Below are 24,861 nucleotides of genomic sequence, written 5' to 3' on the forward strand. Positions count from 1 at the left end.
TCTCTCTTTTTTTTTTTTTTTTTTTTTTGCATTTCATGGTTACAGATTAAGTTTTGTTTATTGTACATATAGACAAGTTTACAACGAGAGAGACGACGCTTAATGGTACGGTATTCAACTTTGTTAAGCTTTTGTTTGCTCAGAATGTCATATATTTTTATGAATCATATTACAGGCTGGTATAGTCGTCCTGAATATCATAAAGTTAACCATATTAAATTCTAGATAGGTGATCGATGTCACAATCGTGTTCTTACAGGACTTGTAAGTGATTGTGCGGCACTCATTCTCACCACTGAGTGAGTCAATCAACTCACGCATACCCAAGCTTCTGGCTCTATTTTAAGAAGGTTTTAGTAAACGAGGACAGAGAGAGATTTTAGAAATGAGTTTAAAAGCATGATTGAGAGAAATGAAGAAAGCAATTTTACCGGCTACAAACTTTACTAAAAAGACAACATGATAACTTAGATAACACAAAACTTCGAATAGGCAAAATTAATGACGGGCTGCATCCCTATACATTTTGAGAGAGATATTTCTATAGTACATTTTGAGATATTTCAAAGCGAAATACATCCTTCTGTAGAAGTTGTAATCATGTGCCACTTGGCAGTATGATTCAATAATTGTTTTGAGTTCAAATTTCCTGAAAATGATGCAATATTGTTATTAAATTTAAAGTCAAACTTTTGGTTTGCTAAAACTCTCTCATCAAAGCCTTCAACGAACAATAAAATTGAATTAAAAAGCTCTCTGACATTCCCAAAAGCTACACCTTTGCCCCTTCACATTAACATAAAGTTCATCTCCATATACCACTCCTTAATTATAAATTATAAATTGTTTACGTCTTAATTAGAACAATTAATTAGAATTAGAATTAGAATTTCGTGGCTTCATAAAAAAATATATTTAAAAATTTATAATAATTTATTAATAATACCTAACTACGTGGAATTGGAAAATATGTATTCATGCTGACGTGTGATGAGATTAGATTCATTGCAGTAGGAAGGTGGGACCCAAAACCCCATCCCCATACTTTGGTGGAATTTCAATCCACGTCATCTCCAATTTCACAGATTCCTCCATCACCTTCATCAACGGCTCTCATTTATCCAAGCCAGCTGCCAGGTGGGTCCCTTTCGTGCACGCTCCGGTATATTCAAATAGGCTTATGGGTTATTACCATTAATTAAATATCTAATCATTTCCAATTTATTTATTTTCAAAATATTGACTAATTCATTAATCATAAATTATTCAAATAAACCGCCAAATATATTTAAAAAAACCATAAAAATGCATCATTTTTATAACTTTTAATTTCGTAAAGGAATAATTTTGTATTATCAAAAAAAAAAATAATAATGTTTTATAAGTCAACCATTCCTTGCTTCCAACTATACAACTACTCAGCCCTTATATCTTGGCTTATATTATTCTTCTTTGGTCCCTATTTCTTACGAACCATAATTTCTTTTGTTTTGTCGGTTCGCTAGAGTCTTGGGGTATCCAAAAATCGTACGTTTCTATTAAATTATGAACGTACCATCTAAAAAATTAAATTATTATTTTAGTTCGTCAAACTTAATGAAAATTTATGTTTAATGAGATACAAATTTAGAGTTAAGTATCATGAGTCAACGGGCAGGTTCAAGGGCTCGAGCTAATCTACTCATGTGGGGCCATTGAACTCTTGTTAAAAGGGAGGTTGCTTCTTCAACTCCTCTCAATAACTTCGCGTTATATTAATTTTTTTTCCCTCTCTCTCTCTCTCTCTGTCTTTGTGGGACTTGAAAATGGGAATCTGCATATCCGCTGCATCTTCTCAGATTCGCCATGAAACTAAAGTTACGGCGATTTGTACAACAAACGAGCTCGGTTTTGAAGAACAGAGACCCGATTCCGTGTGTTCCAAGCAAGGCAACAAAGGGATCAATCAAGATGCTGCCTTTGTCTATCAGGTAAGCTACCTCTTCCATCTCTTCAGCTTAACCCCATACGCTTAAGCTTTTGAATTTATGTTGCTTTGGTTGTTTCTACTAGGAGTACGGCGAACAGGGCAGGGCTCTGTTCGGAGTGTTCGATGGGCATGGAACAAATGGCCATACCGTCAGCAACATGGCGAAGAATAGACTGCCGCCGCTGTTGCTAAGCGCTATGTCAAAAGCTGAGACTAATTTTGTTGGGTGGAAAGAAGCTATGGTCACTGCTTTCAAGGTGATGGACAAAGAGATCAAACTTCAAGAGACTTTGGACTGTTCTTTCAGTGGAACCACCGCTGTTATCATTCTCAAACAGGTGAAATGTCATTTAGAACACAAATTCCAACCAAAAAAAACATGGGTTTTTGAAAAAATTGTGTTTTGAGTAATGGGTGTTCTTCAAAACAGGGAGAAGATTTGGTGATTGCGAACTTGGGGGATTCGAGGGCTGTGATGGGGAGGGTGACCGACGATGACATCGAGGCCGTTCAATTAACGACTGATTTGAAGCCTGGTTTGCCGGGTAAGGTGTCGGAAATTAGAGATTAATAGTCATATTTTTGTTGTTAATTAAACAAGATTTTGTGTGTTCTTGCAGACGAAGCTGAGCGGATAAGGAATTGTAATGGGAGAGTGTTGGCTTTACAAGAAGAGCCGCATATACAGAGAGTGTGGCTGCCGAACGAGGACGCGCCGGGGCTGGCCATGTCCAGAGCTTTTGGGGACTTCGCTCTTAAAGAACATGGCATTATTGCTCTTCCCGATGTCTCCCACCGCCGTCTCGCTCCCGACGACCACTTCATCGTGCTCGCCACTGATGGGGTAATCCTGAAAACCTTATCTTAATAAAATCACGAGGGAGCTCGTAAGTGAAAGTCAAAAAAGTATAATTCATTGACGTTAGGCTTAGATGGTTACAAATTGAATTAGATGTCAGGTGGAGATGGTAATTAATCCTTGTTTACGAGAGGGTGCACAAAAAAAAACAATATCCTTCTTTATGACAAGTGTATTATGTTTTTAATAGGTCGGGTTTTGAACTTTTTCAGATTTGGGACGTGCTGAGCAACAACGAAGTAGCGTCGATCGTGTCGAAAGCAGAGAGCGAAGAAGCGGCGGCGAAAGCGGTGGTGGAGGCGGCGACTGAGGCTTGGAAACGCTACCCAGCTTCCAAACTCGACGACTGCACCGTCGTGTGCCACTTTTTACAAAACAAACGCCAGTGGGAAAATTGAAAGTAACTCAACAGACAGCTATGTCGGTGAAACTCCGGGATCCGTACAAGTTAGAGCCGTCGTTCTCCTCCGTCAGTACGGCCATGTCCAGCAGAGTACTTAAGGCTGCAGGCTTTATTGAAGGGACTGATAGTGAAATAATGATTTTCTTTATTGTAATAAATATGTGGTCAGAATCAGAAAATTACAAAAGTAGAAGGATCAATAGAATATACTTTTTCTTTATAATTTTAGATACAAAAATTTGTTGTCAAATGGGATATGGCCGAGGTTAATTATGGAAAATGACAACAAATTTTCGAGGCAATGTCCATGGTTCATATTTCATCCACATCTTATTTAGAATTTTAACATAGACAATTACAGAAATGTCCTTACCACTTCGAGTATATATTTAAATAATTCCAATTTTATTTAAGAAATTAGAATTTTAGAAATTCACATTTTATTTGAGGTATTTATTTAAATTGCGTAAAATAATGTGATTAATTTAATTTGAATGGCAAAATTTTAAAATATATTTAATTGGCAAGTGGGTTGAGATTTATCCAGCACACATATCGGAAGATGGACGGGGTCGTACTGGATACCATCTCCTTCATCCGTCCACCATGGTTAGATAATTAACCACGGTTAACTATGGAAACCGGACGCTGCGGATGGGCTGTCGGACCGACCCGAAAAAAAATAAAAGATTTGACGACGTTGAAGATTCCGTTTGACGTTATAAAAAGGCCGTGAGAGAAAAAATGGTGAAGGGAAGGCAAGACGACGTCGTAAAGGTGGAAGGATTGGGAGATGGAAGGAGAGTCGTTTGATTTGTGATGAACGGGGGAGAAATCACGGGCGTGGGATATTGATTCAATCTGTAATTGAGGGTATAAATTTCCGATTCATCTATGACGGGGGGAAGGGTGTCTTTTGTATTCGTGGTAAAACGAGGGACGAACAGGGAGAAGAAGAAGAAGAAGAAGCTCTCTGCTGTTCTTGTGGCGCTCCTTTGAAGCTTTTCCCTTTTTGTTCTTAATCTCTCTTTATTGTTTTTTAATCGAGGACGAAGCTTAGTGTTCTCAATTCTAGTCCAGAATGCCGAGGATCTGTCATTTGTAGACAAGCTTGTGGGTGGAACAATTTCGCTCGTTGCTTCAATTTTTATCCATCCTCTGGAATTGATCCATCTGAAGGGTTAATTAAAGGGACTTGGATTTTTTTTTTTGTTTAATTTTTTTTTTCACGGATACATTTGGGAATTTTTAGTTCAAGAAATTCGGTGTGGATTTGATTTCTGAGCGAATTTTGCTCCCTAATTTGCCCTATCGATGCCGTCTCGTTTGTAATCGTCGGAGGGCGGTTGTGAAGATTACGGAGGCTTGAATTTTTTGTGAGAAATTCTTTTACTCTGTTGTCAGTTATTTGTATTTTTGTGTTGTGGAATAACTCTGTTAATTGATTTTCTTTAATTTGTTCTTCCTTGTAGATGCATTTGAACGGATTTAAGCGTTTGTTTGAAGAAATCCGTAGTGTTGTATAGATTGGAGATTGGATGTTGCCGATGGAAATACGGCTGTTCTTCGACAGTCAGAGAAGACGACTCTGAGAGATGGAATTCCATCGTTCTAATTTGGTTTCCGATTCGCATTCTCGCTTAGTCTGAAGAGCTAACGAAGCAAAACTCGTCTTGATTTTTGGCTGTGCTTGGAATTTCTTTATATCACAGGTAAAGAAAATTTTCCTGAATCGTAGATCGTAAATATTTTAGTAGGATTTTGAGATTTAGTCCGGAATTTTGATTTGCAGTTGTTGTTTTATACTGTGGCTTCTTTCGTTTTCCCCCCATTTGGTGGTTGAGGGCGGAGGTGTTCTTTTGAAATCCGACTTCTATTTGATTCTTCCTTATCTTCATCTAATGAGACCAATCAGCTTCCTATGCTTCTCTTTTGTTTGCTTCAGTTGATGTTTTCAGGTAATGCATCAATTTTATTCATCTCGCTCTTCTTGAAGAAGTATTCTACTTGCTTCTATTATTCTCCTTTCCCTCATTTCGAAGAACCCGAGAATTTCTTTTATTCTTGTGGCGATTGAGAATATCTTTCCATCTTCAGAACTGTTCATCGATGGAATTTACCCCTCCATTTGATTTCTCGCTATTGGGAGATCGCCAGTTCGATTTTTCCCTGTTTTCTTTTTGTTTGTTTGTTTTTTGTTCCTGTTACCCATTACTGGATTTCGGGCTTAGATCTATGATCTTCTGCACCTAAAAGGAAAAGAAACCTCCTCATTTCGATTCTTATAATCAACTTGTCCTGATTTTGATCTCGAATAATTAAGTTCCTAGCAGAGTTTCTGTTTCTTTTTTTCTCCTCCAGCGCTCTCAATTATGAGTTATCTGAACTTGGAAATAGCTGGACGATCATGTGTGGGTTGGAGGCAAAATCCCTCTTCCTTGCTTACGTTTGGAGATTGAACCATGGTTTTATTAACGAAACTAACTGTAATTGCAGTCATTTAAACGCCTGATGGAAAGGGATCCTCCGAGAAGCAATAATAACAGTAACGGCACCGCCTATAATAAAGTGGACATTTCGGGTAGAAGCGGCAGCGGAGGAGCTGAAGGGTCGTTGCTACTGAGATCCAGTTGCAATGCTACAAGACAGGCCGCCGCCGCTACCGCACCATCGGACTTCCTTTTGCAGTGGGGAAACCGGAAGCGGCTTAGATGCATGAAGGTCCAAGGAAGAGACAAAAACGACCCGACCGCTCCGGCTCATAGGACCACCGCCCGAATCGACCGGCGAGTGGTGAGAGCCGACAAAGACTCCCCGAACCGGACCACCATCACCCATTCTCCTGCTGCTGCTGCTGCTGCTGCTGCTGCTAATCATAACAGCAGCAGCAATGGGTATTTGAATCTTCGGCAAAGAGGATCCTCCCCGCAGCTCCCACCTCCTTATCAGCGCATTCTCAGGTACTCTCCATTTGCTTAAACGAATTGAAATCTATGTTCATCTGTGATTTTCTTTCTTAGTAAAGGTGTTTGTGAAAATGCCCAAATGAGGGATTTTTATGCTTTTTGGGTGGACAGCTGACAGATGTGGGTTAGCGTAAGGGTTTTTAGAGCCCAATGGGAGCCGTGGGATCATTAATTTGGGATTTGGGATTATGGGGGAGGCGGGGGGCGGGGGGCGGGGGGTGGACCCATACACTACACACACCCTGACGCGTCGTCACACGTAATGTTAAAGATCTTGAAGGAATTTGTTAATCCAACGGCTACGAAGAAACAGTATTTTTTATTTAAAAGAAAAGAAATTAAGAGCACCCTGGAAAAGCAAAGCAAAGCAAAGCAAAGAAAAAGCAAGAAAACCAAAAGCCAAAGCTAAAAATCCTCCCCGCATTCGCTACCTGTCTCAGCGATCTTAAAGATCTTTCCCCAAGGTCAATTTTGGAATTTGACTTTTTCTTTGAATCATCCCTTGTACTAGTTTCTATTTTTACTTTTTTTTATATAAAAAATTCGATATCTTTACTATTTTCCTTTTTTAGGAACTCGGAGACGACGGGGGCGATGAGAGGGCACGGCAACGGCGGGGTCCGGGGAATTGCCTCTCCGGACAGAGGGGCGCACGATAGAAGAGGAAACAGCAACCACCACCATCATCACCACTCTAACAACAACAACAACAATCATCACCATAATGATAATAACAACAAATCCGCGGCTACATCGGACACGGCGTACGATAGCAAAAAGGGTGGGTCTTCGTCCGGTGGCAGTGGGGAGGCCGGTTTGCCCCAAGTGTGGCCGCCAAAATTCGCGATTGCTTTGACGAACAAGGAAAAAGAAGAGGATTTCTTGGTCATCAAGGGCTCCAAGTTGCCACAGAGACCCAAGAAACGTGCCAAGATTATCCAACGCACCGTCAACGTAAGCCCCCCTTGTCCTCCCCTATTAACTACTACCCATTTATTATCTCCTATTTCTTTTACTTTGTTTATTGTGTGTAGCGTAGGAAGTGATAAAAAAAAAAAAAAAAAAAAAAAAGTAGAAATTTTAGAAATAAAAGTCTTCCCTGGAATGCCTAATGCTACAAAACAAGACTAGAGCTTTCAGGGGCTGCGTTTGATTCACGTTCTTGTATGGGATAGGACAGTGTACGGTATTTCCAGGTCGGCTGCTGTGCTGTTTGTGTGTATCACTCCCCCTTGTCTTCTCCGCATTCTCAACGGTTGTTGTTTCTGAGGGTAGAAGAAAAGGGAAAAATGGAATAATTCTCACTGTTCAAGTAAATAAAGAAAATAGTTGATATTTCTTTGAGGTGTTCTTGTTGAAGTGAAAATAGATGATGCATAGTGTTGCGTAAAATGTGGATGATGGTAGTAAGTGAGATTATTATTAACCATGGATGCAGCTGGTGAGCCCGGGAGCATGGCTATCCGATCTCACTCTGGAGCGCTACGAAGTTCGAGAGAAGAAGATTTCAAAGAAGGTACGACTTTTTAATTATGTTTGATTTTAGGATGTGTTTGTTAATGAATGAATACTCATGAGGATGTTAATAATGGATGATGGCAGAGACCGAGAGGGTTGAAGGCAATGGGCAACATGGAGTCGGATTCGGAGTGAGTTTGAGCGTGTGTTAGCCTAGCAGAAGCCTCTTAGAGGATGCCATGATATGTACAAACCGCTGATTCCCTTTCCAAAATGAAGATAGCTCAAGATGTAGGGAATTCATTTTTGTTCCTTTGCTTCTCTTATTTATTCAATTTTATTCACATCCTTTTTGGTTCCCCTTTTCAAGTTTGAAGGTAGGAGGAGAGGTTGAGGGTGTTTTTCATCTATTCTCTCCAATTTGTTCATATCTTGCACATCCCCCACCTCATCTTATAAAGGTGTTCTTTCCACCATCTAGAGAGTTTTAATATAAACCCTAATTTCGAGTCTCAATTCAGAAATTTGCATAAATCTGACCATCTCAAAAGGGTGTTCTTTCGACCATCTCGGGATTTTTAATATAAATCCTAATTTCGACTCAATTCTGAAATTTTTATAGTAGACTTATGCTTAGCAAGAATGTTCGTACATAGTAAATAATCAAATTCTAATTGACCCAAAGGAATTCTACAAATTCTTAACTCGTGTTTGTCAGCTATTGCAAGAAAGAAACAAAACCAAATGCCAGAAACGAAAAAAAGAAACATTGGGGATTGGGACGTTTCGTAAAGCGCAGAGCAAGGAAGCGATTCAACACTGAATTTTTCTCAAAAAGAAAGAAAAAATGTATTTTACTAATTTATTTATTAGCACTCACACAACTGGCGTGTGATTCGTTCCAAATATCACAGACAACGAGGCCACATACAATTGGATTTGATGCGTATCCGCAAGCACATGGCCAGGCCGTCTCTCTTGTCCATCCATATACCGCCACGCACCCCTCTCCCTTCCAACTTGAAAAACATTACAACTTTAATCATTACTTTTATTTTTTAATTAACAAAAGATTTTTAAATTTACATCCAGAATTTACTAATTTCTTCAACTCAATTTGGACGGAGTAATAATGATGAGTTCATGTGTATTAAAATTGACATGAGTTCTAACAAATTCAAATTCTATTATAAATGTCTCGTAACATAAAATTTATAGATACATCCTTGTGAAATTATTAGTCATATTGTACTAACTCTTTAATAATTTCTCTTTAAACACATCTCTATCAAAACTAACAATTACAAGTGTGACGATGTTGACAGTCTACCCCACAAGACAGCCCATCACGTTTCGCTTCAGATTCAATTCTAGTCTCGACGATGACAGGTTTGGACTCGAGTTCCCACTACTTTACACACTAATTTCAATTATATCATAAATTAAAACAGCTTAGAAATTAAACAATACCAGAAAATGAAACAGAGAAGAAGAAATAAAGATCTTCAATATCATGAAACAGAGTAGGAAACTGAAATAACTTATATACTCAAATAATGTCAATATAGAGAGAAAACAACAATGAAATAGCACACAATGAATTCACGAATACAAACCAGCAGGATCTAATAAAATCTAATCTCAACATCGAAAATCATATCCTATACACTCAATACAATAGTCAATAAAACCCTCGATATCGAGCATCAGTACTGAATCATCAATGGCTAAAATCACACAACGCATAAAGAACCAATCGAAATCTCAAGCCTTAAGTGCAGATCCAAAGACGAGAGCGACGAAGGCACCAACGCAAGCAAAGCTCAACGACGGCACGACAGAGGTAGCCGGAGAAGCCGGTGCCGGAGCAGGAGACTCAGCAGATTGCGCGACGGCAATGGAGAGTACAGCGAACAGAACAGCTACAAGAGCCATGAAGGAAGCGTTGGAGACGGCGGCCATTGCTGTGGAAATTTCTAGGGTTATGAACGAAGAAGGCTGAAGAAAGGTACGAGAGCAAATAATGGAATGGAACTTTGGCTGCGGAAAAAGAGAGCGGTGGGGATGTTTATGTAAAGAATGAGGCGGCTTAAAAACGAGTGGAGGAGAGAGGAATTGGGCAGGACGGGCAGATGCCCGAATTACAAGCTGGCCATTCATTGATCGACAGCTCATTTTCTTAAGATGGGTTTGGGTGGATCACCCACCGTCCAAATTCCACAATTTCAGCTCAGCTAAACGTCGTCGTTTACCGTCGACATGCACCAAAGAATCGATTACACGTGCTCGTGATAGCGCGTGGGGAAATAAAGGAAATGAAATTACCAACTCCCGCGAAAATGTTGGCTACAAAATGTGTGCTTTAATTTTATTTTTGGGCCCACCATACCAAACAATCATTTGTAAATGCGACGCGTGGCAGTGCATGCAATTTACAGGCTGTAAGTTTATGATCACATGAATGTTGTGAATTTGGACGGTTGTCGTGTGTTCGGGATTTTACAGTTGGCTCTGTTTCATAAGCCCATAAAATGTTGCTTAATTTAATTGTTCACACCTTGCTTTTCAGAATTTTTAAATTATATTTTTTAATGTGTTATTTTTTTTTTTTATGGAAACCCAAATAAATGATTTTTAATTTCTCTATTTAAAAAAAATAAAACTATAATAATACCTTTAAATTTTGCTGTCTTTAAGAGTATCTTTACAGTTAATAAGTGTTGGATGATGAAAGTCCCACATCGGCTAATTTAAGGAATGATCATGAGTTTATAAGTGAGGAATACTAACTGAATTGTATGAAGCATTTTGGGAAGCCCAAAGCAAAGTCATGAGAGCTTATGCTCAAAGTAGACAATATTATACGATTGTGGAGAGTCGTGTTCTTCTAAAATGACTAAGACTCCAAAGGAGTTTTGTTCGAGGGGAGGTGTTGGATGAGGAATACTAAAACAATAAGAACGTCCATTAATATCAATTTTTTTTTTTAAAAAGTTACTAAAAGAAAATCTTTGTTCTCAGTACTATGTTTTAAAAATAACATTAATATCATTTATCTTTTAAAATAAGTTTTTATCAATATATCAACTAAACTCGTCTATCAACATCATAGAGATTACCTTTAAACTTTTTTTAAAGTTACTTTTAAAAATTCACGAATATTTTTTTAAAACAAAATATTAATAATTTATACTATAATGTTTGTTATTATTATTATTTTTTATTTCGAAGTATATTGTTGAAATTAGAATTATAATTCCAATAATATATTTATTAAGGAATTTTAAAAAATTAGTGAAAGCTTATAAAAAGAAATTTATATTTTAACTTAAATTTCAGCTTTTTTTTTTTTTTTTAATAAATAGAATAGTAGAGAACTATGGCTTAAAACGATTCGTAATGGCTACCAATTCCCAATGATTCACCTTTTGTTTTGCCTTGAGATCCAAAAACTGTCGTGCTTATTTGGACGCCTCTCCTTTCCGAATGTCCACACCCATGCGTGACCACTTTTTTCCTCAAGTGCTTCTCATGTGCTCACCAACCTGCCAGCCTAGCCATTCCATTTCCGTCTCGGTCCAAGTATATAGCTAATAGATATCGTACGCTTTAGTCCGTTATGTACTGTCGTTAGTCTCATGATTTTTAAAATACATCTACCGAAAAGAACTGAAGTTTTTTCACCTTATGAGAAATGATTCGTTTCCTTCTTCAACCGATGGTATCTTTTTGTAAAAACGCGCGTAAAATTACAAAGATTACATTTTTTAACCCTCCGAGCCATAAGATGTTACATGAATTCGTCTTGTATTTTTTGTTGGGTTAGTCCATTTTCTTCTTCTCCTTGTGTTTGTTGTGAGAATCTAAACTACAGAGAATTAGTGTTCTATTTTGCTTACTTCTGTATTGATTAGAACTCTACTTAGCTATTGTTCTTCAATATCCAAACACTTCCGAGGCCAAGCTTAGCAATGGCTGCAACGAACTTGGTGCAAATTTTCTCGCAAACAGGGCGCAAATGGAGGAGCTTCGCTCGTTGTAGCTGCAGTTTCCTTCTAAAACTCCTGCTAAGAACTCTTTCGTAATGTCATGTCCTCCGAACGTGGCGGGGTGAGCGCCTCCTCTCGACCAGTCGACCCATGTGACACTTCTGTTGGCTATACTGTTGCCAAATTCGATCGTGAGCATTGTCGGGAAATAGTGTTCGTCGACGTAGCATGACGGTTGACAGAATTCTTTGAATTTCCGATAAAATTTGGTGTCTTGCACAATGTTGAGTGCAAGCTTACGGTCGACTTCAAACCATTGGGCGCCCTTACGCCATTCTGTGATGTTCACCTCTGGTGCCATCTCGAGCCTATATCGTCCTCTCCCATAAGGACCAAGGTCGTCGAACGAACCCACAAAACTATATTTGGAGTTCTTTAAGTAGTCGTATACCACACTGAAATTATAGAGAGGAATACATGATTCGGAAACGAGAATGAACCATTCGTTGTTGATATCAAGCAATGCATTGGCTAGAAGTCGTCTCTCCGCATCGCACATACTCATTCGTCCCCATTCTGCAACCTGACAAGAAGAACAAGTATTCATCACAGGACGCCTAAATGTATAGCGTCAAAAGTTTGGTGGGTTAGCTGCAATTCAGGATGAACACAGATTACACATCAATAAAACAACCAGCATCATTCACCCCATTCCGGTCTGCTAGAGAGGGTACAATCCACCCCATTCGGGGCCCAGCATCCTTGCTGACACACCATATCGTGTCCACCCCTCAAACCCTAGCTTTCTCACTGGCACACCACATCGTGTCCACCCCTCGATATTGTCCTCTTTAAGGTCTTTAGAATTTTCTTTCAAACTTACCTTCAAAATTTCTAAAAGAATGATTAGTTCTACTCTCGAAAGTAGACTTGGAATCTCACATGCTTGGAATCTCACATAAAAACATCAGCAAAGAACAAGGTAACACGACCAAATGATCCTTAAAGAGCTCATAAAGCATCAAACAACCGGATGAAACCAAAACGCACCTGGCTGGGAATTTGTCTCCCATGAAACACAGAATCGTGAGTAAAATTGGGTATGAACGATGGCAGAGAATGAATGTAAATTGAGAACAGCCCTTGATGACCCTTAAAAAACCTCTCCCAAAGCGGCGCAAGTGGCAATGGCCCTTTAGTCAAGAACATAAAACCAACCTTCGGAACCCTTTGGAAGGGGTAATTCTTAATCCTCGGTACAAATGATGCTCGCCAAAACAGCTCCTCATCGTTCATCGAGTGCATCAAATCCACCGGAGCCTTAATCCACTCACCCAAACTAACATTCGACTCCTCCAAACAGGGAAGGAAATTGGACTTCACCGCCGTCACTGTGCTTTCAATCCCAAAATGACGGATCGTATACAAACTAACAACCGAAAACCCAATGCAAAGAAACAAAAACAACACGAATAGCTGAAGTAACCTCAGCGGCAGCGGCCGAACTTGGTTGGTCCGGCTGACAGGTGCAGGCTCTTTCCCTTCCTCCACTGCCATAACTCCCGATCAAAACCGAAATTACCCTTCTGGGTCTTGCTGTTCTTCACCAAGTCTGAATCCAACAGCACCCACGAAGCCAAATAAACGCCGCTACCCTTCAAATCTACGCCGGTGATCGGCTTTTCTTACAACAAAAAACAACCCAGAAATCCTAATTGCAGAATTTGGCGGTGAATCGATGGAAGTGAAAAGAAACTAAGAGATTGAAAAGTGAAGAGAAACATGATGGGAGAAACTTGAAGAATATCTTTCCCAGAATTTGCGCCCACACAGATTCGAAGAAATGGTGCTTCTCACTTACGCCTGCGCCTCTGTTGCTTTGAATGGAATCCTTTCTATTTGAACTAACTCCCACTTTTCTTTTTAGTTTTATTATTTTTTGGTTACTTTACCAATTATAATTATTTTTAAAAAATATATCATCTAAATTTTTATTTTTTAAATACTTCTTTAATTTTTTTTCCTTCTTTTTTTGGAGTTCTATTTATGGTGGGTTGTTTCTCTATATTTTAAAGAGATTATATATTTTATAGTAAGTTTGAAATAAATATTGTTTTTTTGTTACCTTCTCAAATAAAATTACCATCCACCTAATAATAATATTTTTAACCTTTAAATTTTTTTAATATATATATAAACGGAAATAATAAATTATCTCTTTTTTTGGTTTTGTGTCTCAGACTCTATTTAATGTCTTTTTTTATTAATATATATATATTTTTTTGTTTAATATCATCGTGTTATGAATTGAATTTTAAAAAAATAAATAAAGTTTGAAAGCAACTAAAATTGTAATTAGTAATATAAATAAACGAGATTTAATGAATTGTTTCAAAAGTTTTGAGGTAATTAAAGTTTATTTAATAATTTTGGCTAATAATTATAGTAGGTTAGTTATATAATTAAGCATTCAAGTAAATGTCAACCAATCTACTCCATAAAACATTTATTATTAATCTCAATTTAGTACATCTCAAAAAAAAAAAAAAAATTATAGTAAATGCCAGTAAATGAACTATTTAATGGGTAGGTTTTAAATTAGACAAGCAAATTTTACCATTGGGTCTCTTTTTACACGAATTTGACAATAACAAGCTTAATTAGTTTTTAAAAAACGTACATGTTTTAAATAGTGTTCGATTAGTAAATATGGCATACACGGGTTGGGTTGGAAAAATCTTTTGGACTAATTTGAAATTTTGGGTTGGTTGAGTTGGTGACCCGAGCAACAGAAATAGAGTTCACAACCCAACTCAACCCTCAATTTTCATATTAAGTTGTCGGGTTGTTCTTTTATTTTAAAAATCTAATTTATCTCCAAATACCCTTACATTATATAACTAAAATCGTGTAAGATTCAAACACTAGACATTTATAAGTCACACTAATTAAAAATTTTAAACTCATCACACTCTACCTACTTTGGGTATACCGAGATATAAACTCTCATATACGTGAAGATAAATGGACCTGATGGGATCATAATTTGAAAGTAAAAAAAAGAAAAAAAATCCAAAGTCATTAATTATGCATATTGACAACGAGACCAATAAAAACAACGTTGTTGCTTTCTTCCCAACCGCTAATGTGTCGGCCCAATAGTTGGGCCCAATATGTCTATCTGGCTTAGCCCCACTAAACCAAACACATTTGAAGTCCAAGGCCCAATAGTCGGCCCAATAGTTGGGCCCAATATGTCATCTCATCGACTTGTTGTCCTGGCCCAAGTAAAAAATTGTTACAACAGTAAAGACGGCGGTTAATAATTCGTGGCGCCATTTCCTCTCCTGCCATTCCAAAACCAATTTTTACCTTATTTAACGGAAGAACAAGCAGTGGTATAAATATTTGAATTCTCCATTCTCTTCCTCAACCCAAGAAAACAACTAAAAATCAACTTTTGTATTGGGTTTGTTTCGGAGAAAATGAGGAACACAGAACATGAAGGGAAGCTGTCGGCAATGGTGGCTTTGGCCATTGCTGCTGCCATTCTCCAAGCTCATGCAGCCAGAACATGAAGGGAAGCTGTCGGCAATGGTGGCTTTGGCCATTGCTGCTGCCATTCTCCAAGCCCATGCAGCCATTCCAGAGATGAATAAGTCTCAACAATTATCTCGACAGATTCACAAGAAGTTAAAGCTTCTTAACAAGCCTGCCGTCCACACCATCTACGTAACATCTTTGCTTTCGTTGCGTTTTTTTTTTTTAATTTTTTTAATGCTTTTTTTACGTATAATTTTGCATGGGGGTTATGCATTATCGATTGCGTTGACATTTACAAACAGCCTGCTTTTGACCATCCGGCTCTAAAGAACCACACCATTCAGGTTCATTTCTTCGTGTTAATCAAATCATTATGTAGTTTACACTCTTAACCAATGCTTGCATATATGCATACAGATGGAACCCAATTGGGGCGTCGGTTGGAAGATTTCAAGTATGGCAAAGAAGTGGGAGATGTCCCAATGGAACCATTCCAATTCGCAGAGAATATAGAAAACTCTTGACTCAACAACTCAACATATATAAAGGAAATTAGTATAAATGTCTTTGTTTTGCGATCATCAAGTCTCATCCAAACCAGCTTATTTTTTACCCTAAAAATATGAAACTAAATTGTAGTTTTTTTTGGATAAATTTTCAATATCAATCTTGTGCGTATCACCTTTTAAATACTCACTTTTTTGCTGCATTTTTCGTCCGAAGTACGCACCAGCGCCCAAAGATGCTCATGCACCAGATCCTCTTCATGGTGCGGCTTTTGTACCCTTTTTGATATGAACAGTTAATAGGTGGGTTGAATGCCTTTAGGAGGGAGTACTCATGTAGACCATAGGTTGATAAGTAAGAAATATATCTTAATTGACATGAGGCCTTCTGAGAAACAAAAAACAAAACGATAGAGAACTTCTACTCGAAGTGAATAATATTATATTATTGTGGAAGTTCGTGATTCGTAACATGACATTCTTTTAACTTAGTCATGTTAATCGAATTTTCAAGTGTCTACTAAAATATGTACTTTGTTCGAGGGCTCCATAAATTTCAAGAGAGACTCTGTCATGTATTTTGTTCAATGGAGGATTGGGAAGGAATCTTACCTTTGCCAATCGAGAGAATAATTATTTTTTATCTCTTCAAAATAAAAACTCCCAGTCACGGGGATGAAGCGCAGCACTTCCGTGAAAGTGAAAAAAGTAACCTTCTAATACCAGGACGTTTAACACCATTTGTTGCAGAACCGCCGCCGATTGGCCGACGGTTCTTCGAAGGGCCGTTTGTGCATTCCTTGTAGGCTTCATCGAAAGGATCTCTCTCCTTCAAACTATCCCGTTTACAGCACCCGAAACCAAAAGACGATCCAAAGTCGTCGGAATAAGCTTCAAGCCACAAATGTTCCTTAGCCATCCTCGCACTCTTCGCTCGCGGAGAAGAACAGGGGATCGCCTCACCGTAGTCATCGGGAAGCCTAGCACTCTCCGATCGGTACGGCGGCGAAGGCAATTTCAACGCCGATCTCTCGAACGTGCTTACGCTAGGGCTGGAACGCGATTGCAGCTTCGGAACCCCCGGCTTGGCCTCCCAAGAGAATGGCACCTTCGTCCTCGTTTGAAGGAGTTCGAAATCAATGTCCAGTGGATGAGAACTCGAACTCGCCATGGCTGATTGAAAAATCAATGCGACTGTGTTAGGTTTGCTCGATTTTTGGTGTTCATACATATTTATATATGTAATTTTTGGTATTGGGCTTAATCGAGTGCTGATTGTCTGTCAATCAAGATATCTATATTAGCTATTGGCAGCTCCGATTGGGCTTTCAAATGTACAAAATTGCTAGAGACGATTGATGAACTCGCTCCAACTAACTGAAATTAAATTAAATTAAGCCATATATTTGAGGATGTGATTTCAGTGTTAAGTTATCAACATTTTAACATTTTATTTCCTCATTCGTGTGATTCCTTGGAAAGGAGTTCAGAGACTCTGCTGCCGTTGTTACTCCTTCACCCACGAGTGGTTTTCTTTTTTTTAATTAATCCATATTAACTAAAGTAAATATTAATTTGACCTAAAAATGAATAGGTTTTTTTTTAATGCAATTTTTAATTTAATAATAAAAATAAGTTTGTAGGTTTATTTTTAAAAAAGCACTTTTTAACTGCATAAATATCTTCTCAAATAGGTAAAGTAATCCAATTAAATTTTAATTTTTTAAAATAAATATAAATTAAATTAAATTATTTTTAGAAACATATAATGGATACAAATTTAAAAAAAAAAAAAAAAAAACTAAATAATTTAAGACTACATTTTATGTAAACTCATATTATATAAAACATTTTCGTACAGGCCCATTGATGAATAGCTGCAGGCCCATTAACAATAAAAAAGGAACTGCTGTTAGGGCTTCACAATAATTGTAGACCCAATTTTGGGGGAAAAAATTGGTTAAATACAGATTGTTTGATGTATTCGGCCACTTGCTTTCAACGCGGCATCTGTCTCTACCCTGCGTTTTGCTGAAATTCTCCTGTATCTCTGCACTGTCGAAGTAAAAAGTAAGGTACAATATACTCCGTAATTTTCTTCTTCTTCTTCTTTTTTTTTTTTTTTTTTTTTTTTTTTTTTTTTTTTTTTTTTTTTGCTCGCATGACAGTTTGACTGGTATNTCATCTGTTTTGAGGCAATGGTTAGGGTTTTAGTGCAATTAGGGTTTTAGGACTAATTAGAATTCTTTTGTGTGAATTTTGTGGAGGCCGCCGAAGATGTAAAAATCATCTTTAATTTTATATAGAGTATGGTTTACGGTTCATGAGTTAGGGCATTTGATCGATTCAAGAAGGTGAAGGCTTACTGGAAAAGTTAATTTTTTTGTGATTCACATCCTTCTATTATTTGGCTGATTTATTATGTTTTCGTCCACAATCGTAGGAAAAGAAACTGTGGAGCTAGCTAGAGATCAAAGAATGAGTAATGGTACTAGGATGGAAGATCAGTTTAGGGGCAGAAAGATTTTTGTTGGAGGATTATCGGCTGAATTGACTGAAGATGACTTCAAAAATTACTTTGAAAAGTTTGGTCGGGTAACTGACGTAGTCGTGATGCGTGATAGTGTAACTAAACGCCCTAGAGGATTTGGATTTATCACGTTTGATTCTGTACAATCTGTTGACTCTGTTCTTCAAAATAACTTTCATGAGTTAAATGGTAGGCGTGTGGAGGTGAAGAGAGCCATCCCCAAAAAGGGGAACTACAATGGCGGCCATATTTCCAAAAGCCCTCTTTCTGAAAGCAATGTTCTTCCCTCTTACCCATATTATAGCTGTGGTTATACAGTTTATCCTGGTTTTACACCTTTTCCACCTTATGGACCAGGTTTTGGTTTATATGGCTCAGACCCCTATGGGAATTGGTTTTCCCCCAGTTTTGGTCCCATGGCTTCACCAGCTGCATGGTATGGTCCAAATTTCTTTGGAATGTTTCCTCCACCTCATAAAAATTCTCTAGTTTATCCAACGTATTCAAGCAATGGGCTATCTACTCCGGTGGCTGGATATGAAACTGCTGATGCGAGAAGAAAGGTTGAGCCCCCCACTCGTGCACAGAAAAATATGTCGGCTGACGCAGTGCCATTTCATGCTAAGGATAGAGCTTGAAAGGATCCGTTTTGTACATGGAAACTTGGGCTTTATGATTGGATTTGCTCTTGATCTTGTTCTGAGGGCATTTAGCTTGTAAATTCTGTAGATTTGTCCAGTTCTTTCTATTATATTTTTTCTAATCTCTGTTTTTTTTTATCTGCTTGTGAATTCATGGTTGTGTGGAACACTCAGGCAACTGTTACAGTGGTTTTAGATTTTTTTTAATATCTTTTATTAACATTTGAGACAAGAAGGCTTGGTCTGGTCTGTAGAAGAGGGTGGGGTCTTCCATATAGCCTAACAAGTTAAGTAGCACATTGCTAGTATGACTCCATTGGTGAGATCAATACCACAAAACAACTCTAACCTCAAAAAGCTTGGGCCACTTTTAGTTTGCCCACTTCATTACCTAATTACCTATGTTCCAACCAACAATGATCCATATTCAATCAATTTATTGAAGGACAGCCATTATTTTATAAGGATAAAATTATGAAAATTAGTATAGAATTATAACTTTTAAACCATAAGTATTAAAATTTAACTTTTTTTTTTCTTTTCAATATTAAGTATTGAAATGTAATTGAACATCATTTTTAGTTCCCACTTGAATTGAAAACTAGCTTGCATGGAAGGATGTAGAGCTTAAGAGTCCAAAACCCACCTAGGCGTTCGATGTAACAAGTTTAATGGTAGAATTAACCACGGGTGGGTATTATGAGGAGGGTTAAGTTGAATAGTTGTCATGAAACCAACTTGTGTTCAATAGAGTCCGAGTTGAGGTATGCATAGTGTCACGGTCATGCTTGCCTGAGGAGGGTTAAGTTGAATAGTTGTCATGAAACCAACTGGTGTTCAATAGAGCCCGAGTTGAGGTATGCATAGTGTCACGGTCATGCTTGTCTAATGCGTGTTGTCTATGATTGTATGTCAGATGTCTCGGTTATGCTTGTCCATGGCTACATGCCCGTTCCAAATCCCTTTTGCATGCTTTCATCTTAGATAAACATTTACCATTTCATGTTGTGTCAATATGGGGGTGTACGGTCGTTCACCTAAATCATGTCTACAACCGTCGGAGCTAAAATACCCCAAAATGTACTTTAGGAGATATGACTAGTTGTCACGTCTTTCTACCCGAGTTATATGTTATTAAAATTGTTGTTGTTACCTAATTGCTTCTAGCCTATAACATTATTTTCTTTCAAATTGTTTTCAACGTATTTTCTTGATCACGTTTTCTAAAACATTCTTTTCAAACATGATTTGAGGCTTAAGCATATGCTAATGTTGTCCATGAAGCCCGAATTTCTCACGACCAACTTGTTCGTTTGGATTAGAACAAGTGTTGAACAATCGTTATTCCGCTGCCGTAGAGTACGATTGTGACACATAGCTCCCCTACTTACTATAAGAGAGGATCAATCTCACTAAATGAAGTGTACAATATTATTCTAACTCACTTAGACACCACGTTAGTTTAAACACTAACTTAAAACATTGAAACTAGTATATACCACATGTATAATTCATCTCGGTGTGACACCACGTTAGTTTAAACACTAACTTAAAATATTGAAACTAGTACATACCACATGTATAATTCATCTCGGCGAGGAGCTAACACGGAGTTATAATCAGATTATTGCAAGAAATACCAACCTCATTGACTATATATATATATCACCTTTTCACATTTGATATACATTTCAAATCTCACCCAACAAAAAAGTGTAGAAGTGAATAAAATTGTCTATAGACACAGCACACAGTAAGCTGCCAAGCCCCCAATGTCAATGCTCAAAAGTCAGGAAAGGCGGAATGAGATGGCCCCATCCCCACCCTCAGCCCTCTGTGGCCACCGCATAAAACAGTGTTCTTGCTGGATCTTCTGTCGACACCTTTTCCTGTTGGATTTGGAAATGAAATATGAAAACGAAGACTGGAGCAGTATTTAAAGTTAGATAGATGAGATCATTTGGACTGCAAGAACACGCCCAACAATCTGCACACCATACTACGAAAAAGACACCAACCTCAGACGCTCTGCTCGTCAAATCCATCAGACCTGCTCTGCACTGCCACTTTGATAAAGCAACCAAAATAATGGATACAATAAAGAGGAAATGCCCATTTTGGTTACCTGACCCCCGCTTGCCCCGCTCTCTGCCCTTCATCAACTCCTTGATTTAGCATCCTTCTGTAATTGGGGAGAGAAAAGTGGCCAATAATGCATCGATTTTCTTCAGCATCACTGAGAAATTAGGTGCTTCAGAGAAGACCCACCTGGCTTCAATCTGTAATTTGTTTGATTTTTTTGATTTGGGTTTCTGTAGTTTGAGTTACCCATTTGAAGAACAATTTAAAGACCGTCGAACATGAGATGACGGCTTCTTAATTACACGAATCCCTATGCAAATGGGAAATTTTCTCTTCTAGTTTCTTTTTGTTTGTTCATCTCGTTCAGAAACATCGCCTCTTATTTTATCTACAATGATTGAGTTGCTTTGCTTCAATATCAACTAGCAGCAAAACACTCGAGAAACTTTTGCACAAGTAGACAACTTTTGTAGAATAAGCGTAGAGTGATCTACCAAGGCCAAAGCCAGGCAAGTTCTAACGCCATGTCAATTAGTTTCTTAGCTTCTCAGCATTATAATGGTGATTTGCTTTCTCCCTTGTCTGTAATGCCACTCAAGTTAGATGGATCTCTTTGTTTCATGGAGTCACTCAGCACATTACAACCTCAAGGTCTATTTCTTTTCTCTTCTGTCAAAGCTTCAATCTGATGAAGTTTCTTAAAGAAAAGATTTAGATTTTACCTTTTTATGTGTAGAAATGTTGCCAAATATCTCACCAAAGTTTGAGGACTTTCTTGGTAGTGCAAATCATGGAAGAGAGGCCACAGCTTTGAGCTTAGACAGCATATACTACAATCAAAATGATGGTGCTGATGCTGTCTCAGAGAGGCAACATTGTTTGAATCTTTTTAAGCAACAAGAGCAACATATTCTTTTTGGAATGTTCCAGTTTCCAGCTGAGGATGCCAACAAGGAGTCTCATATTGCAAGCCATAGCTATGAAATTCGACACGCTCTGGAGCAGCGTATCTATCGGATGAGTAGCCAAGACATAGAGCCGCTTAGCTTGTCAATGAGTCCTCGTTCTCATTCTAGTTGTGTTACCGCCACCATGGAAACAAAGAAAAGGGGTTTGCTTGGTCGAAAGAAGCCGGTGCACCGGAAGTCGATCGACTCGTTCGGACAAAGAACATCACAGTACAGAGGTGTTTCAAGGTTGTTCTAAACTAAGTTTCTTGCTTCTTTTTTTCCCCTATGTATGTTAGTAATGTTTTGATAGTTCTTTCTGATCAGACATAGATGGACTGGTAGATATGAGGCTCATTTGTGGGATAAAAGTTGTAAGAAGGAAGGCCAAACCAGGAAAGGAAGACAAGGTTTGTCTTTCGTTGTTGCTTGTCATGTTCCTCCAATGTTGTTGGCTGTTCATCAAATCCATGTTTTGACTTCAAACCATTTCCTTGTTGCATGTCATGTTCAACTTCCATACGGATGCTGTTTAATTCAATTGTGTGGACTTCAGTTTATCTTGGTAAGCCTTTGTTCAAGAACTCTGTGAAACGAAGTCGATTCCATGGAAGTTTATGGATAGTAATTTGAATTTCAGGTGGCTATGATATGGAGGAGAAAGCAGCAAGAGCTTATGATCTTGCAGCTCTCAAGTACTGGGGACCCTCCACGCATTTAAACTTCCCGGTATGATACGATCATAGCATTATCGACCCGTTTCAGTTTTCAGATTCATTTTGATTATGGACCTTTGCAGTTAAAGAATTATCAAGTTGAAATTGAAGAAATGAAGAACATGAACCGCCAAGAATATGTCGCCCATCTGAGAAGGTATCAGTATGTTGCCACAAGATTTTATTTCTCTGTGTATAGTCTCATTTACTGGCTTTTGGTTTCCAGGAAAAGCAGTGGATTCTCCAGGGGAGCTTCAATATACAGAGGAGTAACTAGGTGTGTTCATAAGACTCGATCAATGCTCGACTTTTTCTTACTCATTTTGTTTGCTAGATTGAATTTTTACTGCTGTTTTCAGACATCATCAGCATGGGAGATGGCAAGCTCGGATCGGAAGAGTCGCCGGGAATAAAGACCTCTATCTTGGAACATTTGGTTTGTTGCCATTGCTATTGCTTTTAAGTTCCTTGTTGTTAAATTTTATGTCTTAGGTGGGACTGTGAGATGTTACATCAGTTGGGGAGGAGAACGAAACATTCTTATAAAGGGTGTGAAAACCTCTCCCTAGCACACGTGTTTTAAAAATCTTGAGATGGAGCTCGAAAGGGAAAGCCCAAAAAGAACAATATCTACTAGCGGTGGGCTTAGACCGTTAGAACAAGTATTTTAGCTTTGCTATTTATCCTTCTTGCATAATTTATCTGATAATGATGTCCAGGCACACAAGAGGAAGCAGCTGAAGCATATGACATAGCAGCCATCAAGTTCCGTGGCACAAACGCGGTTACAAACTTCGACACTTCAAGATACAACGTAGAAAGGATCATGGCGAGCAGTAGCCTTTTTTCAAGAGAAATAGCAAGACGAAACAAAGAGCAAAAACTAACCAACGCAATCGAGTGCAAAGAACCGACACAAAACATCGATCGAATCGACCCCTCGGAGATATCCAACAGCAACAACGTAGTTTGGAGGTCGGCATTCGACGACACGATGTTGCTGGATCGAAACACAACCATTGAATCCATAGACCGAAAGTTGGTAACATCCTGTGGTTACCTAAACCATCTAATGGGAGTGGAAACGGCAATGGTGAAGGATTCAAGGAAGTTCAAGGCACATTTCTCCAATGCTTCAGTTTCTTTGCCTGTTATGTCAAGTGTTTGGAATGATGTCTGAGACATACAGACAGCTTCTTTCAATATCTTTCTTCAATGTTTAATGAATTGTCTTCAATTCCATCGTTAGTGAGTATTGTTGGGAGGGAGTCCCACGTTGGCTAATTTACGGAATGATCATGAATTTATAAGTAAGAAATACATCTACATTGGTATGAGCCATTTTGAGGAATCTCAAAGTAAAGCCATGAGAGTTTATGCTAAAAATGGACATCGTACTATTGTGGAGAGTCACGATTCCTAATACTCAACATCAGGATCTAATCCACTTTATTTTCCTCGAATCTTTTGGCTCATAATGATTGAATGTGCTCTTTTTTACTGTTTTTTTTTTCCCTTCTCTAATGGCAAGTACAAATGCAGCTCATAGCCATTGCCAATAATACAAACAGGGCATGGGTTTGACCAAAACCATGTCTTTATTCTCGGAGTATAATTTTGTCACATTTAGAACGTGCAGACCCATCAACATCGCCATTCCTACTTTTTTTAGCTGAGCCTACTGTGCGACACAAACGGTTTAGAATTATCGTAAAGATTTGGTTCATGAACTTTTCAGATTCATGAATACTTTTTGTACCTTCCTCACATAGATTCACATATTTATTGGATTCATTTGGATATCATGTAGTACATTCTCTCATATGGATATATGATATGATTCATGTATGAGCATCAGTATTGTTATGCTCATACAAATGTCTGTCTAGTATTGTTACGGAAGTAAGGTAAGTACTATTTTATATTTGTTTAAAGAACTAGGAAAAACTTTATTTACAGTTTGAGAAGGTAAGAGAAACACTTGTAAACATTTAGTTACCGTGGATTGGCTATCACCCATAGATGTATGGAAAATTTATGTGTTTCTTTCCTAAAGATAAGAGAGAGAAATATTTCTTATAAAGGTTTGTGGGCCTAGAGCAGGGATTTTCGGCCCAGTATATCAGCCCAGTAAATTGAAAAAAGAAAGAACTTGGGCTTTATACGAAATGCTAAAAAAGCCCAGTAAATTTGTGGGCCTAGAGTAGGGATTTTCGGCCCAGTCTATCAGCCCAGTAAATTGAAAAAAGAAA

General features: G+C 38.1%; 6 protein-coding genes across 8 annotated transcripts in view; 5 read left to right on the forward strand and 1 right to left on the reverse strand.

The window, feature by feature from the left end:
* Nucleotides 1-164, forward strand: part of LOC111481237 — a 3,117-nt gene extending 2,953 nt beyond the window's left edge. The window contains exon 4 of the mRNA XM_023126632.1: nucleotides 33-164. The gene's annotated coding sequence lies outside the window, so the exon portion shown is untranslated. The remainder of the gene's footprint in view (nucleotides 1-32) is intronic.
* A 1,579-nt stretch (nucleotides 165-1,743) lies between these two features.
* Nucleotides 1,744-3,557, forward strand: LOC111481232 (probable protein phosphatase 2C 72). Its single transcript, XM_023126627.1, has 5 exons — nucleotides 1,744-1,970; nucleotides 2,053-2,307; nucleotides 2,400-2,514; nucleotides 2,590-2,813; nucleotides 3,041-3,557. Exons 1-5 carry the CDS (start codon nucleotides 1,806-1,808, stop codon nucleotides 3,224-3,226), a joined length of 945 nt encoding a protein of 314 aa, XP_022982395.1. The 5' UTR covers nucleotides 1,744-1,805; the 3' UTR covers nucleotides 3,227-3,557.
* A 464-nt stretch (nucleotides 3,558-4,021) lies between these two features.
* On the forward strand, nucleotides 4,022-8,134 carry LOC111481231 (homeobox protein 2-like). 2 transcript variants are annotated; one of them, XM_023126624.1, is made up of 6 exons: nucleotides 4,022-4,607; nucleotides 4,704-4,943; nucleotides 5,728-6,191; nucleotides 6,770-7,151; nucleotides 7,636-7,713; nucleotides 7,800-8,134. In XM_023126624.1, the coding sequence occupies exons 3-6, from the start codon at nucleotides 5,743-5,745 to the stop codon at nucleotides 7,848-7,850; spliced, it is 960 nt and encodes a 319-aa protein (XP_022982392.1). In that variant the 5' UTR covers nucleotides 4,022-4,607; nucleotides 4,704-4,943; nucleotides 5,728-5,742; the 3' UTR covers nucleotides 7,851-8,134. The 2 variants fall into 2 exon arrangements, with proteins under 2 accessions (XP_022982392.1, XP_022982394.1); XM_023126626.1 differs by lacking the exons at nucleotides 4,022-4,607; nucleotides 4,704-4,943 and adding an exon at nucleotides 5,017-5,189.
* Nucleotides 8,135-11,406: 3,272 nt separating this feature from the next.
* Nucleotides 11,407-13,530, reverse strand: LOC111481221. The gene is made up of 2 exons (XM_023126606.1): nucleotides 12,695-13,530; nucleotides 11,407-12,227 (listed from the first exon to the last, which is right to left on the reverse strand). The coding sequence occupies exons 1-2, from the start codon at nucleotides 13,199-13,201 to the stop codon at nucleotides 11,592-11,594; spliced, it is 1,143 nt and encodes a 380-aa protein (XP_022982374.1). The 5' UTR covers nucleotides 13,202-13,530; the 3' UTR covers nucleotides 11,407-11,591.
* A 4,147-nt stretch (nucleotides 13,531-17,677) lies between these two features.
* On the forward strand, nucleotides 17,678-19,096 carry LOC111481242 (RNA-binding protein 1-like). The gene is made up of 2 exons (XM_023126642.1): nucleotides 17,678-17,763; nucleotides 18,137-19,096. The coding sequence occupies exon 2, from the start codon at nucleotides 18,172-18,174 to the stop codon at nucleotides 18,859-18,861; it is 690 nt and encodes a 229-aa protein (XP_022982410.1). The 5' UTR covers nucleotides 17,678-17,763; nucleotides 18,137-18,171; the 3' UTR covers nucleotides 18,862-19,096.
* Nucleotides 19,097-21,176: 2,080 nt separating this feature from the next.
* On the forward strand, nucleotides 21,177-23,893 carry LOC111481214 (AP2-like ethylene-responsive transcription factor ANT). 2 transcript variants are annotated; one of them, XM_023126593.1, is made up of 10 exons: nucleotides 21,177-21,455; nucleotides 21,550-21,597; nucleotides 21,683-22,142; nucleotides 22,221-22,303; nucleotides 22,450-22,458; nucleotides 22,534-22,622; nucleotides 22,693-22,766; nucleotides 22,836-22,886; nucleotides 22,969-23,045; nucleotides 23,329-23,893. In XM_023126593.1, the coding sequence occupies exons 2-10, from the start codon at nucleotides 21,567-21,569 to the stop codon at nucleotides 23,787-23,789; spliced, it is 1,335 nt and encodes a 444-aa protein (XP_022982361.1). In that variant the 5' UTR covers nucleotides 21,177-21,455; nucleotides 21,550-21,566; the 3' UTR covers nucleotides 23,790-23,893. The 2 variants fall into 2 exon arrangements, with proteins under 2 accessions (XP_022982361.1, XP_022982360.1); XM_023126592.1 differs by having other exon boundaries at nucleotides 21,177-21,597.
* The last annotated feature ends 968 nt before the right edge of the window (nucleotides 23,894-24,861 follow it).

This window comes from Cucurbita maxima, unplaced genomic scaffold, assembly GCF_002738345.1.
Source record: "Cucurbita maxima cultivar Rimu unplaced genomic scaffold, Cmax_1.0 Cma_Scf00006, whole genome shotgun sequence".
Classification (NCBI taxonomy): Eukaryota; Viridiplantae; Streptophyta; class Magnoliopsida; order Cucurbitales; family Cucurbitaceae; genus Cucurbita; species Cucurbita maxima.